The 18,153-nt window shown below is 38.3% G+C and overlaps 1 protein-coding gene across 9 annotated transcripts in view; it reads left to right on the forward strand.

Moving 5' to 3' along the window:
• The window catches only part of PHTF1 (putative homeodomain transcription factor 1), an 83,164-nt gene that overhangs the window by 51,762 nt on the left and 13,249 nt on the right, over positions 1-18,153 (forward strand). For 6 of the 9 annotated variants that reach the window (XM_027536110.1, XM_027536112.1, XM_027536109.1 and 3 more), the window contains exons 12-16: positions 3,012-3,140; positions 3,659-3,931; positions 4,918-5,049; positions 5,551-5,637; positions 17,361-17,516. In XM_027536110.1, the coding sequence (XP_027391911.1) occupies positions 3,012-3,140; positions 3,659-3,931; positions 4,918-5,049; positions 5,551-5,637; positions 17,361-17,516 (777 nt within the window). The remainder of the gene's footprint in view (positions 1-3,011; positions 3,141-3,658; positions 3,932-4,917; positions 5,050-5,550; positions 5,638-17,360; positions 17,517-18,153) is intronic. The other 3 variants (XM_027536117.1, XM_027536116.1, XM_027536118.1) reach the window with 1 other exon arrangement.

Here is an 18,153-nt window from a genome sequence, read left to right on the forward strand (position 1 = left end):
TATTTACTGTGTACTTACCATGTGCCAGGCACCGTATTATCTCTTTTAATTCTATAGTAACCCTATAAGGTGGACCCTTATTTTCCCTAATTTAGAGATGAAGAAATTGAGCGTAATTTGTAATTGAAGATGTTGGGCTCGGTACTCAGAAGAAAGCACTCTCTAATTCCCCTAACCTAACTGTTTGTTCCTAATACCTTTTCTTATTTTCCTTAGAATGATCCTTAATATTCATTTTATATGAGCAGGGTTGCAGTAACCTCATATTGTATTTTCAGATATATCACAGCATTTTATGTGAATTACTAGGAGATGGCATTGCTTTCTTCTCTAATAATGTATAAAGCAAGTGATGCTTTTAATTTCAGGTTCTCTTTTAGTATCATAAAATCAGATAGCCTGGAAATGGGGATTCTTAGTTTATTTCAACCTTCCAATCAATCTAGGAATTCATTCTTCAGAAATGTTTTTACTTTCTGTCATGTAGTAACAGTAGTTCCTACTTCTTAGAAATATTGTGATATATCTAATGAGATAATTTAAAGTGCTTAGCACAATCTTGGCAAAGAGTAAGCAGCCAGTACATGTTAGCTTGGTTAGTACTATTTTTGTCAGACGATTGGTTACTCTCTACTTAAATACTTGTAGAGCTGCAATGATTATTTCATGAGCTTGTCCCTCTGCTGGCTGGACTGAATGATTAAAAAATGGTTTTCATATCAGCCCTTCCTGTGTTTAATGCCAATGATCATGACTCTTCTTACTTTTATTTTTCTTTTCTTTTTTCCACAATGACTTAATAAATAGTGGATGTTGGATATTCATTTGTTTAGTTATTGAATTTTCTTGATTCTGAGATACCTTAGATTTAGGTTATACATTATAATGAAAAACATTCTGCTTCATTAAATGTATACAATTTTCATAAACTACCTGGAAACAACATATACTTTATCACTAAAGTTTTAAACTTTTCCCTCCAATTTTTCTATCAAAATTTGAATCTAAATATTCTTTTCATTCAGTCTGAAGATGCATCTAAATTACATTAGCGTTTGGTAGTTATGCATAGCATCATGATGATTTCCACCTTTGTACTTTTGGGATTTATGGTATAATTTTAAGGCATATATAAGAATAACTAGGTTAAGATGAAACTCACCATGTTAAGTAGAGTGCATCATTCCCCAGTTCTCCCACCTAACATGTTCTTCTTTTAGTCCCCATATTTCTAAATGCCACCACTAACCACCCAAGTCAGAATTCTTGGGGCCATTCTTGATGTCACCACTGCCCCCCCTCAGCGCCCCCACCTCTGCCATTCCCTGTATCTAATCTATGGTCACATTTTCTTGATTCTGCTGTATAATATCTGCATCTGCTCATCTGTGTCCACCCTGCTTAGTGGATGGCTCTCATCTGGATCCTTACAACAGCTTCTCTCGTCTTGTTCCCTTTTGCTTCATTTTCCACACTACAGCTGGAATGATGCTTCTAAAATACAAATCTGGGACTTCCTGGTGGTCCAGTGGTTAAGAATCTGCCTTACAATGCAAAGAACATGGGTTCAATCCCTGGTCAGGGAACTAAGATCCCCTGTGCCTTGGGGCAGCTAAGCTTGTGCACCACAGGCTCTGGAGCCCACACACAACTACGGAGCCCGCGCACTGCAACTGTGACCCACCTCAGCCAAATAATTAAATAGAATTAAAAAAATAAAATACTAAAATTGTTTTTTAAAAGTAAAGATCTGATGCCACTCCCCCTACAATGCTTTAATTGCTTTCTTTTTCCTTTTGGATTATTTGCTTCTGTTTATTTGCTCTGATATAGTCTCACATGGTTGAGTCGAGTCTCGCAACTCAATTGAACTTCTTCCAGTTTCCTCATGTACTTCTGGGTCTTTCCACAAACTGATTTATTTGCCTGAAACACACTTTTCTCCAGCACTCATTCCTTTGGGTCACCCCCTTTTGTCTTTCAGATCTTGACTCAGTTGATACTTCCTTAGGAAGTCTTTTTAATATGCTCCTAAAGCATTCTTCTCTTCCCTTATCACACTATGCAGTAGCTTTATTTAATCATGTCTTCTTTATAAGTCTGTAAACTCCTTGATGTCAAGAACCTTGTATCTTGTTCTCCATTATATCCATAGTTCCTGTTAATAGTAGCTGCTTAATAAATATTTTTTGGCTAAATCGGTTAATAGATCCATAAGTGCTATTCAGCATTATGCTAAGCATTGTTGTAGGAGAAGAAATATGCCATATGATATTTTTAAAAAAAAATAACTTATGTATTAGTTTGGAGACAAGATGATTTTATGGAAAACAAGTAGAGGGCACTATAAAAGCAGCAGCATATAATTAGATGCAAATTTATCTGCGATAGACTGTACAGGCTTTTGATCGATTCAGAGAAGGGCAATATGAGAGAGACTTGTGGCCTTCAGAGAGCACATGTTGAGAAAATGGACTTGAGTTGGGACTTGAAGAACAAGGCATGACATGACAGAGGAAAGTGCTGGGCTGTTTTCATAGTGACCTTCTGTGCTTTTCCATGTCCTGATTAGACCAGAGAAAGGCTGACCTCCTTACCATTCCTGTGATATCTAAGGCCTGTTAGCGCCTCTCCTACCTAACTTCCTCCTACCCCTGGTCTAGTCATGGTGCTATGGAAATACTTTCCTCCTTAATATCCCATGAATACGCCAAGCTTATCCTCACTTCCATATGCTTAGAGGGGGAAGCAACTTCGGAGATCATGGAATCCTACCTCCCATTATCATAGAAGACATACAACCTCTCTTCGGGTAAGAAATTGGCTTAGTGAAGAGAAAGGACCAGGAGCCAGCATCGTGGAGGTGGTAATTGGAGTGATGGGCTTTGTGAGGGAGAGAACAGAATGACAAGGCAGAGCACTGGTGAATGTGGCCTGGGAACTGGACAAAGGGAAAAAATTCCAAAGGAGGAAAGAATGAGTGGATGGAAATATTTATTTTTTCTTCTCAGAACCATTTATTCTGGCTTCAGAACTCAAGTCCTGCCTCGGATCGAGTTAGTGCAATAATCTGGGAAGGGAATGAGTGCAAAAAGATGGATATGTCTGTGTTGGAAATAAGTGGCATCATCATGAGCAGGGTAAGGTTTAATAAGTTTTCAGAGTTTTCAAAAGATCTGTTTTATAATCAGCAGCTGTTTCATTGCAGAAGGAAATGGCAACCCACTCCAGTATTCTTGCCTGGGAAATCCCATGGACAGAGGATCCTGGTGGACTACAGTCCGTGGGATCACAAAGAGTCGGGCACAACTGAACACACAGGCACACACAGCTATTTCAGATTGTATTTAATGATCAAAACATTGACTCTGTTTTTAAGACACAAGTATGTGTACCTTAAATTTTGTAGCCAGTTTTCACTTGGTAGTGTGTTTTTAAATTTGTTACAAAGGTCTCTGTGAGCCTGATCAATTATTCAGGTAGACTTTACAAATATTTCTTATTTAATCCTAAAAGTCATAAATCTGTACGTCATTTTTATTTGTATTTCTTTTAGAACAGATTTAGTTTATAATAATCTAAGTAGTATTTGACAAATACTGCTTCACAACTCCATAAAGCTGTGCAATAATGATAGCTGTTTTAAATTAATTTCCAGGTTAATGCATATCAGCAAGGAGTAGGTTATCAGATGCTGGGAAATATCGTCACCATTGGATTAGCATTTTTCCCTTTTTTACACCGACTGTTCCGTGAGAAGAACCTTGACCAGCTAAAGTCCATCTCAGCTGAGGAGATCTTGACTCTCTTTTGTGGGGCACCACCTGTTACACCTATTATTATTCTGTCTATAATTAACTTTTTTGAGCGACTGTGTCTTACCTGGATGTTTTTTTTCATGATGTGTGTGGCAGAGAGAACATATAAACAGGTCAGTAGAAAATTGAGTAAAATTTCTCACCTCGTTTTTTGTATTTGATAGTATGTTGAGTTGCTTTTGTTGTCTTGATTTGTTCTCTCTCCAGAAGCTAACATGGGCAGTGGAGGCTTGATAAGTGGACTTTTGGTATTTGTGGGTTTAACACTTCTGATATTGATTATTTACAAATGACATGCTGTAATCTGAAATTTTACTGAGCCTATATGTAGGAGTGGCTGAGCCTAACTGATTGCTTGCACCTGCTCCTTGATGTGCCTTGATGTGTTTTATATATGTCGAGTGTGTAGTAATTCCAAAGTGAAAATGTTTCTGAAAAATGGCCAATATCCAATAAACAAATAAATTTATTGAAATTGGATAAGAGTTTGGTATTGAGGGCTTATTATATTGGTGGTATGTGCAAAAAAAATACAGTTTTTGAATGGAAATGTAATTTGGGAGTAAGCTAGAATTTTGTATAAATATTTGAATTTGTGAAGGTTGGGATTCACAATGGTCTCCAAGGTGTATTCCTTGAAAATGTCCAGAGTGTAGTATATCAGAAGAATGTGTACACGCGTGTTCAGTTGTGTCCAATTCTTTGTGACCCTTTGGACTGTAGCCCAAGCTACAAGCTCCTCTGTCCATGCGATAATTTAGGCAAGAATACTGGAGTGGGTTGCCATGCTCTACTCCACGGCATCTTCCTGACCCAGGGATTGAACCCGCATTTTCTGTGTCTCCTGCATTGCAGGTGGATTCCTTACCTACTGAGCCTTTGGGAAAGCCCCCATGAAGAAGTCACTAAGACAGGAAGTGAAAAAGCATTGTTAATAGCTCATTAATCTGTTGCTACAGAAAGCACATTATACATAATGATCAGAACTTGATTCTTTTAATATTTTTTATGTGCTGGGAATATTTTACAATTATATAAGTATACACACAGTGACACATACGTATATTTCACTTTGTGATTTTTTTTTAACCTCCTCTAGAGATTTTTATTTGCAAAACTCTTCAGCCATATTACTTCTGCCAGGAAAGCTAGGAAATATGAAATACCTCATTTCAGACTTAAAAAGGTGGAGAACATTAAGATATGGTTATCACTGCGTTCCTTTCTAAAGGTGAGTTTTAACTAACCATGGAATATCTGCAATAATACACAGAAAACATGCTCATTGAAATTTCTGGTGGCAGATATTCACTAGGCTGGGTAGTCCTATGTTCTGGACAGATTATGTCAGTGACTGACATCTAGCTCACCTGTTTGACACCAGATTGGGAGTGATCTATCTGCAGAGCTGGTAGAGCTAATTAAATAAGGGCTTGGAAAGGGAAAAGAAATTTTAAACTCTTAGGGCAGAGTGATAAGTTGGATGTTGCATCGTTCTCTGACTTCTGCGGAAACATTCCAGCTGAAAATGTGTTAGTGAATCAATCACACCCTTAACTTGAATGGCATGAATCTCAGAGCTTAATTAAAGTTGAAGATGTCCAAAATATATTAAAATCCTGTGTCAGAAACTTCTTATAAACGTTCGTTTTCACACCAGCATAGTAAGATCGGGTCCCCTAATCTGTCTCCGGCGGGGACCTAGAACGCTAACCTGTGTCTCACTCTCTAGAGACGGGGCCCACAGCGATCGGTGGACGTGGTGGTGTCTTCCGTTTTCCTACTGACGCTTTCCATTGCTTTCATTTGTTGTGCCCAGGTAAGAGTTTCAGATCTATTTCAGTGGAAAGTAGAAAATAGAACTCACTTTCTGTTTTAAACTAGTTCACTGTATTTAAGTGAACACACTCACACACATGCGCACACACACACACACACGCAACAGATGTTTGTTTCTGACAGCTCTGGGAACCGGAGAGTCCAAGGTGAAGGTACCAGAATGGTTATGCTGAAGTATTGGGTTGGGCCAAAAAATTTGTTAGGATTTTTCTGTAAGATGGTACAGAAAAACCATACTAACTTTTTGGCCAACCCTGTGTGTGTGTGTATTTACTGTGTCTAAATTTCTTTTGCTATTTTGAATACTTGTTAATTTTTATGACTTTTGAAATGAGAGTAAGAGTAAGTTTTAGTCCTTTAAGACTCTACGATCATGGTAACTTAATTGGAAGTTTTGATTGGTAATAAAGCTATATATCGTGATGGATACAAAATAGTGATTTTTCTAACTTCATCATTTCTTCTAATTTTATTATCACTCTAAAGTAGACTTTTCTCCATTTAATCATTCATTTATTATGTTATGGATTCCTATGTTCTTATTTTTATCCAGTGGATTATAAACTCTTACTATATTGTTTTGATGCATAATTGTCCTAGATTTGGCCAGTGGGAGACCCTTAAAGTGCATTCCTATGTTCTTTGGAGAGGTCCCTATATATTTTTTGTTTCTATTTCTGTGGTTTCTTTCTTATAAGAATTGACAGCTTTATTCTATACTTTTCCACTTACTGAGTTTTAATTCTGCGACAGTCAGAGAACATGCTCTGAATGTTTTCAGTCCTTTGAACTATGTAGACCTGTTTTATTATCCAGTACATGGTCAGTTTCACTAAATCTTCCATCAGCTCTTTGAAAGAATTTGTGTTCCATTGTTTTGGAGAGCAGTTTTCCCTCTATAAATTAGCCCAAGTTTATTAGTTGTATGGTTGAAATTTCCCATATTCTTACTCATCTTTTTGGTTTGCTTATTTTATAAACCATTGAGAGAAGTGTGGTCATGTCTGCTCTAATGGTGGATTTATCTTTTTCTCCTTTTGTTTCTGTCAATTTTTGCTTTATATGTTTTTAAGCAGTATAATTGGGTGCATGCAGACTTAGAATTGATATCCATCTCCTTGGTGGATTGACTTTTATGTAATTTATAGTCTTTTTTTTTTCTCAATCCAGGATCACATATTCATTTAGCTGTCATCTCTCATCTGTCATTTAGCTCTTTAATCTCCCTTAATCCTGAACAGTGTCAAGCTTTGTTTGTCTTCATGAACTGATAAAATGTCTTTGTTTCTAATGTATCTTAAAATCTACTCTATTTGATTTTAATTTAACCATACTGTCTTTTGATTAGTTTTTGTATGCTGTATCTTTTTTTCTACCCCTTTTCATTTATTTTTTCTTTATATTTTAGTTGCCTTCTATAGTCAGCATATTGATTGCTTGTTTCTTCTTTTTTTGCTGTTAATCTATCAAAGTGCTTTAATATCTTTCAGTTCAGTTCAGTCGCTCAGTCGTGTCTGACTCTTTGCGACCCCATGAATCACAGAATGCCAGGCCTCCCTGTCTATCACCAACTCCCGGAATTTACTCAAACTCGCGTCCATCGAGTTGGTGATGCCATCCAGCCATCTCATCCTCTGTCGTCCCCTTCTCCTCCTGCCCCCAATCCCTCCCAGCATCAGGGTCTTTTCCAATGAGTCAACTCTTCGCATGAGGTGGCCAAAGTACTGGAGTTTCAGCTTTAGCATCATTCCTTCCAAAGAACACCCAGGGCTGATCTCCTTTAGAATGGACTGGTTACATCTCCTTGCAGTCCAAGGGACTCTCAAGAGTCTTCTCCAACACCACAGTTCAAAAGCATCAATTCTTCAGCACTCAGCTTTCTTCTCAGTCCAACTCTCACATCCATACATGACCACTGGAAAAACCATAGTCTCGACTAGACGGACCTTTGTTGGCAAAGTAATACCTCTGCTTTTCCAATGTTGAACATTTATTTCATTTATTTTGGTAACAAATCTGAGTTTGCTACAAAATATTTTCTATTTCTGAGCTCTCTCTTTCTTTTTTATTAAAATTGAAGTATAGTTGATTTACAATGTTATGTTAGTTTAAGGTATACAGCAAAGTGATTCAGTTATACATATTTATACATGTTTATATGTAACTATGTATTTTCTTTGCAGATTCTTTTCCCTTATATGGGCTTCCTTGGTAGGTCAGATGGTAAAAAATCCACCTGCAATGTGGGAGACCTGGGTTCAATCTCTGGGCTGGGAAGATCCCCTGGAGGAGGGCATGGCAACCCACTCCAGTATTCTTGCCTGGAGAATCCCCATGGACAGAGGAGCCTGGTGGGCTACAATCTGTGGGGTTGCAAAGAGTTGGACATGACTGAGCGACTAAGCACATAGGTTATAAATATTGAGTATAATTCCTTGTGATATATATACCACGTCTTTATCCATTTGTCTGTTGATGAACATTTATTTTGCTTCTATGTCTTGACTGTTGTAAATAGTGCTGCAATGAACATTGGGATGCATATTTTTTTTTTTCAATTATAGTTTTGTCTGGATATATGCCCAGGAGTAGGATTGGAGGGTCATATGTTGTAACTCTGTTTTTAGTTTCTTAAGGAACCTTCGTATTCTCCCTGGTAATAGTAACAATTTACATTCCCACCAACAGTGTAGGAGGGTTCCTTTTTCTTTACACCCTCTTCAACATTTATTATTTGTAGACTTTTTGATGATGGTCATTCTGACTGAAGTGAGGTGATACTTTATTGTAGATTTGTTTTGCATTTCTCTAATAATTAGCAGTGTTGAGCATCTTTTCACGTGCCTTTTGGTCATCTGCATGTCCTTTTTTGGAGAACTGTCTATTTAGATCTTCTGTCCATTTTTTAATTGGGCTAACTTGGGTGTTTTTGTTATTGAGTTGTATGAGCTGTTTGTGTATTTTGGGAATAAAGCCCTGTTGGCCTTATCGTTTATAAACATTTTCTCCCATTCTGTAATTTGTCTTTTTGTTTCATTTGTGGTATCCTTTGTTGTGCAAAAGCTTTTAAGTTTAATTTTGTCCCATTTGTTTATTTTTGCTTTTATTTCCATTACTCTAGGAGATGGATCCAAAAAGATATTACTGTGATTTATGTAAAAGAGTGTTCTGCCTGTGTTTTCCTGTAGGAACTTTATATCGTAGTATCCAGTTTTACATTTGGGTCTTTAATCCATTTTATTTTTGTATATGGTGTTAGAGAAATTTTATAATTTCGTCCTTTTACACTTAGCTGTCCATTTTCCCCACACCATTTATCGAAGAGACTGTTTTTTCTCCATTGTATGTTCTTGCCTCCTTTGTCATAGATTAATCGACTGTAGGTCTGTGGGTTTATTTCTGGGCTTTCTATCCTGTTCCATTGATCTTATTTCTGTTTTTGTGCCAGTACCATACTGTTTTGATTACTGTAATTTTGTATTGTAGTCAGAAGTCAGGGAGCCTGTTTCCTCCAGCTTTGTTTTTCTTTCCCCAGATTGCTTTGGCTATTGACATATTTTGTGTTTCTATACAAATTAAAAACCTTTTTTTTTGTTTTAGTTCTTTGAAAAATTTCATTGGTAATTTGATAGAGATTGCATTGAATCTGTAGATTGTCTTGAGTCATATGGTTATGTTAATAATGTTAATCCTTCCAGTCCAAGAAACCAGTATATATATGTATATATCTTTCCATCTGCTGTGTCATCTTCAATGTCTTTCATCAGTGTCTTATAGTTTTTGGAGTACAAGTATTTAGCCTTCTTAAGTAGGTTTATTCCTAGGTATTTTATTCTTTTTGATATAATGGTGAATAGGATTATTTCCTTGGTTTCTATTTCTTATCTTTTGTTGTTAGTGTATAGAAATGCAACAGATTTCTGTGTATTAATTTTGTATTCTGCAACTTTACCAAATTCACTGATGAGCTTCAATTGTTTTCTGATGGCATCTTTAGGATTTTCTATTTATAGTATCATATTGTCTGCAAACCATGACAGTTTTACTTCTTCCTTTCCAATTTGGATTCCTTTTATTTCTTTTTCTTCTCTGAAGGCTGTAGCTAGGACTTCCAAAACTCTGTTGAATGAAAGAAGTGAAGTTGGGCATCCTTGTCTTGTTCTTGATCTTAGAGGAAATGCTTTCAACTTTTCAATGTTGAGTATAATGGTAGCTGTGGGTTTGTGATATGTGGCCTTTAGCACATTGAGATATGTTCCCTGTATGTCCAGTTTGATGGGAGTTTTTAATCATTCAGTTCAGTTCAGTTTAGTCGCTCAGTTGTGTCCGACTCTTTGCGACCCCATGAATCACAGCACGCCAGGCCTCCCTGTCCATCACAAACTCCCGGAGTTCACTCAGACTCACGTCCATCGAGTCAGTGATGCCATCCAGCCATCTCATCCTCTGTCGTCCCCTTCTCCTCCTGCCCGCAATCCCTCCCAGCATCAGAGTCTTTTCCAGTGAGTCAACTCTTCGCATAAGGTGGCCAAAGTACTGGAGTTTCAGCTTCAGCATCATTCCCTCCAAAGAAATCCCAGGGCTGATCTCCTTCACAATGGATGTTAAATGTTGTCAGAAGTTTTTTCTGCATCCATTGAGATAATCATACAGTTTTTATTCTTCAGTTTGTTAATGTGTAATGTATCACACTGATTGATTTGTGAATATTGAAAAATCCTTGCATCTCTGAGATAAATCCCACTTGATCACGGTGTATGATCCTTTTACGGTTTTGTTGGATTCAGTTTGCTATTATTTTGTTGAGGATTTTTGCATCTATGTTCATCAGTGTTACAGGTTTACAATTTTCTTTTTTTGTGTGATTTCTTTGGTCTTGGTATCAGAGTGATGGTGGCCTCATATAGTGAGTTTGGAATTGTTCATTCCTCTTCTTTTTTGGGAATAATTTCAGAAGGATAGGTGTTATCTCTTTTCTAAATGTTTGGTGGAATTTGCCTGTGAATCTCTCTGGTCTGGGAGTTTTAAAATCATAGATTCAGTTTCAGTATTTGTGGATGATCTTCATATTTTCTAGACTGTACCTCTCTAAGAATTTGTCCATTTCTTCTACATTGTCTGTTTTATTGATATATAATTGCTTGTAGTGATTTCTCATTTCTAATTAATTGATTTGGTCCCTCTCCCTTTTTTTCCTGATAAGTCTGGTTAAATATTTATCAGTTTTGTTTATCTTTTCAAAGAACAAACTTTAAGTTTTATTGATCTTTTCTGTTGTTTTCTTAGTCTCTATTTCATTTATCTCTGCTCTGATCTTTTTGATTTATTTTCTTCTACTACCTTTGGGTTTCGTTTGTTCTTTCTCTAGTTGCTTTATGCATAAGGTTAGGTTGTTTGAGATTTTTCTTCTTTCCAAAGGTAAGCTTGTATCCCTCTAAAGAACTGATTTTCTGTGTCTGATAGGTTTTGGATAATCGTGTTTTCATTTTCTTTCGTCTCTAGGTATTTAAAATTTTTTTCCCTTTGATTTCTTCAGTAATCCATTGGTGGTGGTGGTGGTGGTGGTTTTTATATTGGTGAGAACTCAGTCACATAGCTATACCTAGTTACAATCAAGATTGAGGAATGGATTCTAGCCTGTTCAAATTGAAAAGGTGGGGGCCCTGTTTGAAAAAGTAGGAAAAAAGTGCTGTTAATGATACCAAAATATAAAGCTTTCACTTTTCTTCTGTGGTCCCTCTCTCAATTTGTCATAGTGTTTTTTTTGTTTGTTTAATTTTTTTTAGAGTTGTAGTATACTTGCTTTACAGTGTTGTGTTAATTTCTGCTGTACAACAGTGTGAATCAGCTGTGTCTACATACATTCCACATTGGTTGTTTAGTAGCATGTTGTATAGCCTCCATGTGATTTTTTTTTCCATGTAGTTGATTTCTAATCTTATAATGTTGTGGTTAGAAAAGATACTTGATATAATTTCAGTTTTCTCAGATTTGCCAAGGCCTGCCTCATGGGCCAGCATGTGATTTGTCTGGGAGAGTGTTCCATGTTCATTTGAAAACAATGTGCATTCTGCTGCTTTCAGATGGAATGCTTTATAAATATCAGTTAAGTCCATCTGAGACATGTTCACACTGCTGTATTTAAAACAGATAACCTACAAAGACCTACTGTGTAGTACATAGAATTGTGTTCGGTGTTATGTGGCAGCCTGGATGGATGGACAGTTTGGGGAGAGTGAATACATGTATATGTATGGCTGAATCCATTCACTGTCCACCTGAAACTGTCACCATGTTATTAATTGGCTATACCTCAGTACAGGACAAAAAGTTTAAAGAAGTGTCAGTTAAGTCTATCTGGTGTAATGTGTCATTTAAGGACTATGTTTTCTTACTGATCTTTCTGGATGATCTGTTTAATGATGTAAGTGGGACATTAAAATCCCCTATTATTGTTGTGTTACTGTCAGTTTCTCTTTTTTAATGTCTGTTAACATTTGCCTTAAATATTGAGGTACTCCTGTGTTGGGTACATATGAATATACAGTTGTTACACCTTCTTTGATTGACCCCTTGATCATGATGTAGTGTCCTTCTTTGTCTCTTGTACCAGTCTTTATTTTAGAGTCTATTTTGTCTGACATAATATTACTACTCCAGCTTCTTGATTTCCACTTGCATCAGTTCAGTTCAGTTGCTCAGTCGTGTCAGACTCTTTGTCACCCCGGGGACCTGCAGCACACTACCTTCCCTGTCCATCAGACCATTGGAGCTTGCTCAAACTCATGTCCATCGAGTTAGTGATGCAATCCAACCATCTCATCCTCTGCCGTACCCTTTTCCTCCCACCTTCAATCTTTCCCAGCATCAGGTTCTTTTCCAGTGAGTCAGTTCTTCTCATCAGGTGGCCAAAGTATTGGAGTTTCAGCTTCAGCATCAGTCCTTCCAATGAATATTCAGGACTGATTTCCTTTAGGATTGACTGGTTGGATCTCCTTGCAGTCCAAGGGACTCTCAAGAATCTTCACCAACACCACAGTTCAAAAGCATCAATTCTTCAATGCTCAGCTTTCTTTATAGTCCAACTCTCACATCCATACATGACTACTGGAAAAACCATACCTTGACTAGATGGACCTTTGTTGGCAAAATAATGTCTCTGCTTTTTACTATGCTGTCTAGGTTGGTCATAGCTTTTCTGCCAAGGAGCAAGCGTCTTTTAATTTCATGGCTGCAGTCACCATCTGCAGTGATTCTGGAGCTCAGAAAAATAAAATCAGCTACTATTTCCACTGTTTCCCCATCTATTTGCTATGAAGTGATGGGACCGGATGCTGTGATCTTAGTTTTCTGGATGTTTAGTTTTAAGCCAACTTTTTCACTCTCCTTTTTCACTTTCATCAAGAGGCTCTTTAGTTCTTTGCTTTCTGCCATAAGGGTGGTGTCATCTGTGTATCTGAGGTTATTGATATTTCTCCTGGCAGTCTTTGCATGATGTACTCTGCATATAAGTTAAATGAGCAGGGTGGCAATATACAGCCTTGACATACTCCTTTCCCGATTTGGAACCAGTCTGTTGTTCCATGTCCAGTTCTAAATGTTGCTCCTTGACCTGCATACAGATTTCTTAGGAGGCAGGTAAGGTAGTCTGGTATTCCCATCTCTTTAAGAATTTTCCACAGTTTGTTGTAATCCACACAGTTAAAGACTTTGGTGTAGTCCATAAAGTAGAAGTAGATGTTTTTCTGGAACTCTCTTGCTTTATTGATGATTCAACAGATGTTGGCAATTTGATCTCTGGTTTCTCTGCCTTTTCTAAATCCAGCTTGAACATCTGGAAGTTCGTGGTTCAAACATACTGTTGAAGCCTGGCTTGGAGAATTTTGAGCATTACTTTGCTAGCCTGTGAGATGAGTGCAGTTGTGCAGTAGTTTGAACATTCTTTAGCATTGCCCTTCTTTGGGATTGGAATGAAAACTGACCTTTTCCATGACTTGCATGGATTACCTTTTTCCATCCTCTCACTTTCAGTCTGAATATGTTTCTAGATGTGAAGTGGGTCTCTTGAAGACAGCATATATATTGGTCTTATTTTTGTATCCATTCAGCCAGTCTTTTTTAATTGGTACATTTAATCTGTTTACATTTAATTATCACTGTCTATGTTCTTATTGCCATTTTTAAGTTGTTTTGAATGTGTTTTTGGAGATATTTTTTTTCCTCCTCTCCTCTTGTTCTCTTGTGATTTGTTAACTATCTTTAGTGTTGTCTTTGAATTCCTTTTTCTTTTTTGTGTGTACATCTATTTAGGATTTTTGGTTTGTGGTTACCATGAGGTTTTGGTGTAGCAGCCTATATATATACAACATTGTTTTAAGTTGTTGATCTCTTAATTTCAAATGCATTTTAAATAGCCTGCATTTGTACTCTCCTCCCCACACAATTTCTGGCTTTAATGTTATATTTGTGTGTGGATGGTTTTGTGCCTTTACTGATGAGCTTTTCATTTCATAATTTTTTTGTTCTAATTGTGGCCTTTTTTGTTCAGAGAAATTGCTTTAGCATTTGTTTTAAAGCTGGTTTGGTGGTGCTGAATTCTTTTAGCTTTTGCTTGTCTGTAAAGGTTTTGATTTTTCCATCAAACACAATATAGAGCCTTGCTTGGTAGTCTTGGTTGTAGGCTTTTCCCTTTTATCACTTTAAATATATCATTTATATTTATATTATAAGGCCACTCCCTTCTGGCCTACAGAGTTTCTCCTGAAAAATCCGCTTATAATCTTATGGACATTCCCTTGTATGTTATTTGTTGTTTTTCCCTTGTTGATTTTCATATTTTCTCTGTCTTTAATTTTTCTAAGTTTGATGACTGTATGTTTCAGCATGTTAATCCTATATGGGATTGTCTATGCTTCCTGGACTTGGGTGACTGTTTCCTTTCCCATGATAGGAAAGTGTTCAAATATTTTCTCAGGGCTTTCTCTCCCTCATCTCCTTCTGGGACCCCTGTGATGCGAATGTTGGTGCATTTGCCATTGTCCCAGAGGTTTCTTAAACTGTCTGATTTCTTTTCATTCTTTTGTCTTTATTCTGTTCTATATCCATGATTTCTACCATTCTATCTTCCAGCTCATTGATTCATTCTTCTGCCTCATTTATTCTTCTATTGATTCCTTCTAATGTATTTTGCATTTCATTTATCGTATTCTTCAATTCTGTTTGGTTGTTCTTTATATTTTCTGGCTCTTTGCTAAAAACTTACTGCTCTTTGATCCATTCTTTTTGAGTTCTTGGATCATCTTTACGATCTTTACTTTGAGCTCTTTATCAGTAGATTGGCTGTCTCCAGTTCACTTAGTCGTTCCTCTGGAGTTTTACCTTGTGCCTTCATCTGGAACATATTCCTTTGCCGTGTCATTTTGTTTAAATTTTTATTTTTGTTTGTTTAGTTTTAAACGACAATTTGCTGTTTATTTTTTTATTTTAGAAACTTTAAATTTTGGGCTGTGCTGTGTCCTCATGGCTGCTCGTGGGCTTTCCCTAATTGCAGGGAGTGGGAGGTACTCTTTAGTCGTGGTGTGTGGGTTTCTCATTGCGGTGGCTTTTCTCGCGGAGCACAGGCTCTCAGCACGTGGGCCCTAGCACTTGCAACACGTGGTTCAGTGGTTGAGGCTCATGGGCTCTAGAGCATACAAGCTTCAGTAGTGGTGGTGCACGAACCTAGTTGTTCTGAGCATGTGGACTCTTTGCAGACGAGGGGTCGAACCTACGTCCCCTGTATTGGCAGGTGGATTCTCAACCACTGGACCATCAGGGAAGTCATTGTTTTTTTTAATGTATGTAGTAGATTAGTTACATTTCTTGACCTTGGCAAAGAGACCCTCTGTGGAGGATGTCCTGTGTGTCCCAACAGTCCTCTCCCACTTATCTTGTTACCCAAGGGCCAGGGACCAGCCGCTGTCAGGGTGGTTTCTGACCTATGCTTGCAGAGTTAGTTCCAGAGGCTGTGGGATTGTGGTTTCTTGCTTCTGCTATCCCCCTGGTTGTTGAGACTGGTCTCCAGGCTTGTGCAGGCTTCCTGTGGGAGGAACCAGTGCCTGCCCACTGGTGGGTAGAGTGGTTGCTGGCCCTCCGGTGGGTCAGGCTGTGTCACGGGGCGTGTCTCGAGGTGGTTATGGGCTCAGGAAGTGGTTAGGCAGCCTATTTTTGATGAGTGGGACTGTTCCACCCTCTTGGTTGTTTGCCCTGAGATGTCTCAACACTGGAGCTTATAGGCTGTTGGGTGGGGCCAGGTGTTGGTGCCAAGATCCCAAGCAAGATGTTTACCGCCAGTCAGAGTTCACATCTCTGTGAATACTCCCTGATGTGTCAGCTGCCAGCTTTTATGACCCCAGGGAGAGCCACACTACTCCCTGCTTCCCCAGGAGACCCTCCAGCGGCAGCTGGGAGGTCTGGCCCACACTCCTACAAAGTCACTGCTTTTGCCCTCAGTCCCCTTGTGTGCCCCCTCCATGGGTGGAGTTTCTGTTTCCCGCAGTCCTGAGGAGCTCCTGCAGTCAAGCCCCACTGGCCTTCAAAGCCAAATGTTCTGCGGATTCCTTCTTGCAATGCCAGACGCCTAGGCTGGGGAGCCTGTGGTGGGCTCAGAACTCTCACTCTTTTGGGAGAACTTCTGTGATATAATTATTCTCCAGTTTGTGGGTCACTCACCCAAGGGAGGAGAAGGCAAAGGCACCCCGCTCCAGTACTGTTGCCTGGAAAATCCCATGGATGGAGGAGCCTGGTGGGCTGCAGTCCATGGGGTCGCTAAGAGTCAGACACGACTGAGCGACTTCACTTTCACTTTTCACTTTCATGCATTGGAGAAGGAAATGGCAACCCACTCCTGTGTTCTTGCCTGGAGAATCCCAGGGACGGGGGAGTCTGGTGGGCTGCCGTCTATGGGGTCGCACGGGGTCGGACACGACTGAAGCGACTTAGCAGCAGCAGCAGCACCCAAGGGATATGGAATTTGATTATGATTATGATCGTGAGCGTGCCCCTTCTGTCATCTTACTGTGGTTTCTTCTTTATGTCTTTGAATGTGGCATGTCTATTTTGATAGGTTCCAGTCTTTTTACTGATGGTTGTTCAGCAGTTAGTTGTGATTTGGGTGTGCTTGTGAGAGGAGATGAACTCAAGTTTCTTTTACTCTATCACGTTATCTCCAGTCCTCCTTGTTTTGAAGAAAAAAAAAAAACTTTTACCTGAAAACTTGACACATAATGGGCATACTGGTGGCTGCTGCTGTTATTCAGATCCTAAAGTGGGGTGAAGAACTGATCCTCAGGATTTTCTAGTCATGTAAGTGGAGTGGGCAGCAGGTTTGAGGGCCTCTGCTAGTCAAATGCAAATTTAATACTTTGAAAAATGACCACCATATAATTGTGAGTGGGCACACTTGTGGTTAAAGAGCTTGGAAATGCATTTGTCTTATTTCACTTATGTTTTCTTCCTTGGTTATTTCCAGATGCTTGCTGTCCCTTATGCAAAGAAGAAAATGTAGGGAAGCTTAGAGAAATATATAATACTTTATGAGTATTAAAACTTCTGCTCTGAGTATTAAAATGGTGGTATCTTGTAAATGTTTTTAAATCGGCAAAGGAGTAATTACAGTAATTAATACAAGTGAAAAACTTAACTTTTTTCTGGTCCTTTTCATAGGTACTCCGTGGACATAAAACTTTCCTAAATGATGCTTATAATTGGGAGTTTTTGATCTGGGAATCAGCTTTACTACTTTTCTTACTGCGCTTAGCCTCATTGGGGTCTGAAACCAATAAGAAATACAGCAATGTCTCAATATTACTTACTGAACAGGTATTGACTGGTCCTGGATAGTTTGATTCAGTGGTTAGAAATGGTGTAATAAGATTTATGCAGAAGATTCAGGGTTGAGTCTAGATTCTGTCACTTTCTAGCTGTGTAACCTTATCCCTTACAAGTCACTCTGCAACCATATAGTTGTTTTGTATATAAAGTGAGGATAATATCTTCCCCACCTGCTCCCAGGATTGGGTGCTGTGCTTCGAAACTCAATTGTGTCTGACTCTACGACTCCATGGACTGTAGCCTGCCAGGCTCTTCTGTCCATGGGGATTCTCCATGCTACTTCGTAGTATAAAGATTATTTTTGGTGGTGGTAATGGAGCATGCTTTTAATCTCATGTTCTGTGTCAAGTATTAGCTCTTTGGCGTACCCGTCATTTAAGTATGTTTAGTAAGCTTCTTCACTTTCTTTTCTGTCAGTCATAGAATACATTCAGTGTTTGAAAAATACTTGCTCTTTAGTATGTGAGTAGATACGACAATTGAGAAATGTTTCTTATGAATATAAAGTAGTATAGAGTTGGTTTTTTGTTTTTAATTTCATGTTTATCCATAAGTTTTAAAATATCTGATATCATTAGTTTTTTTTTGGGGGGGGTGGTTGGGTGGAACTTAGAATTATAGTGAA

This window comes from Bos indicus x Bos taurus, chromosome 3 (assembly GCF_003369695.1).
Source record: "Bos indicus x Bos taurus breed Angus x Brahman F1 hybrid chromosome 3, Bos_hybrid_MaternalHap_v2.0, whole genome shotgun sequence".
NCBI lineage: Eukaryota > Metazoa > Chordata > Mammalia > Artiodactyla > Bovidae > Bos > Bos indicus x Bos taurus.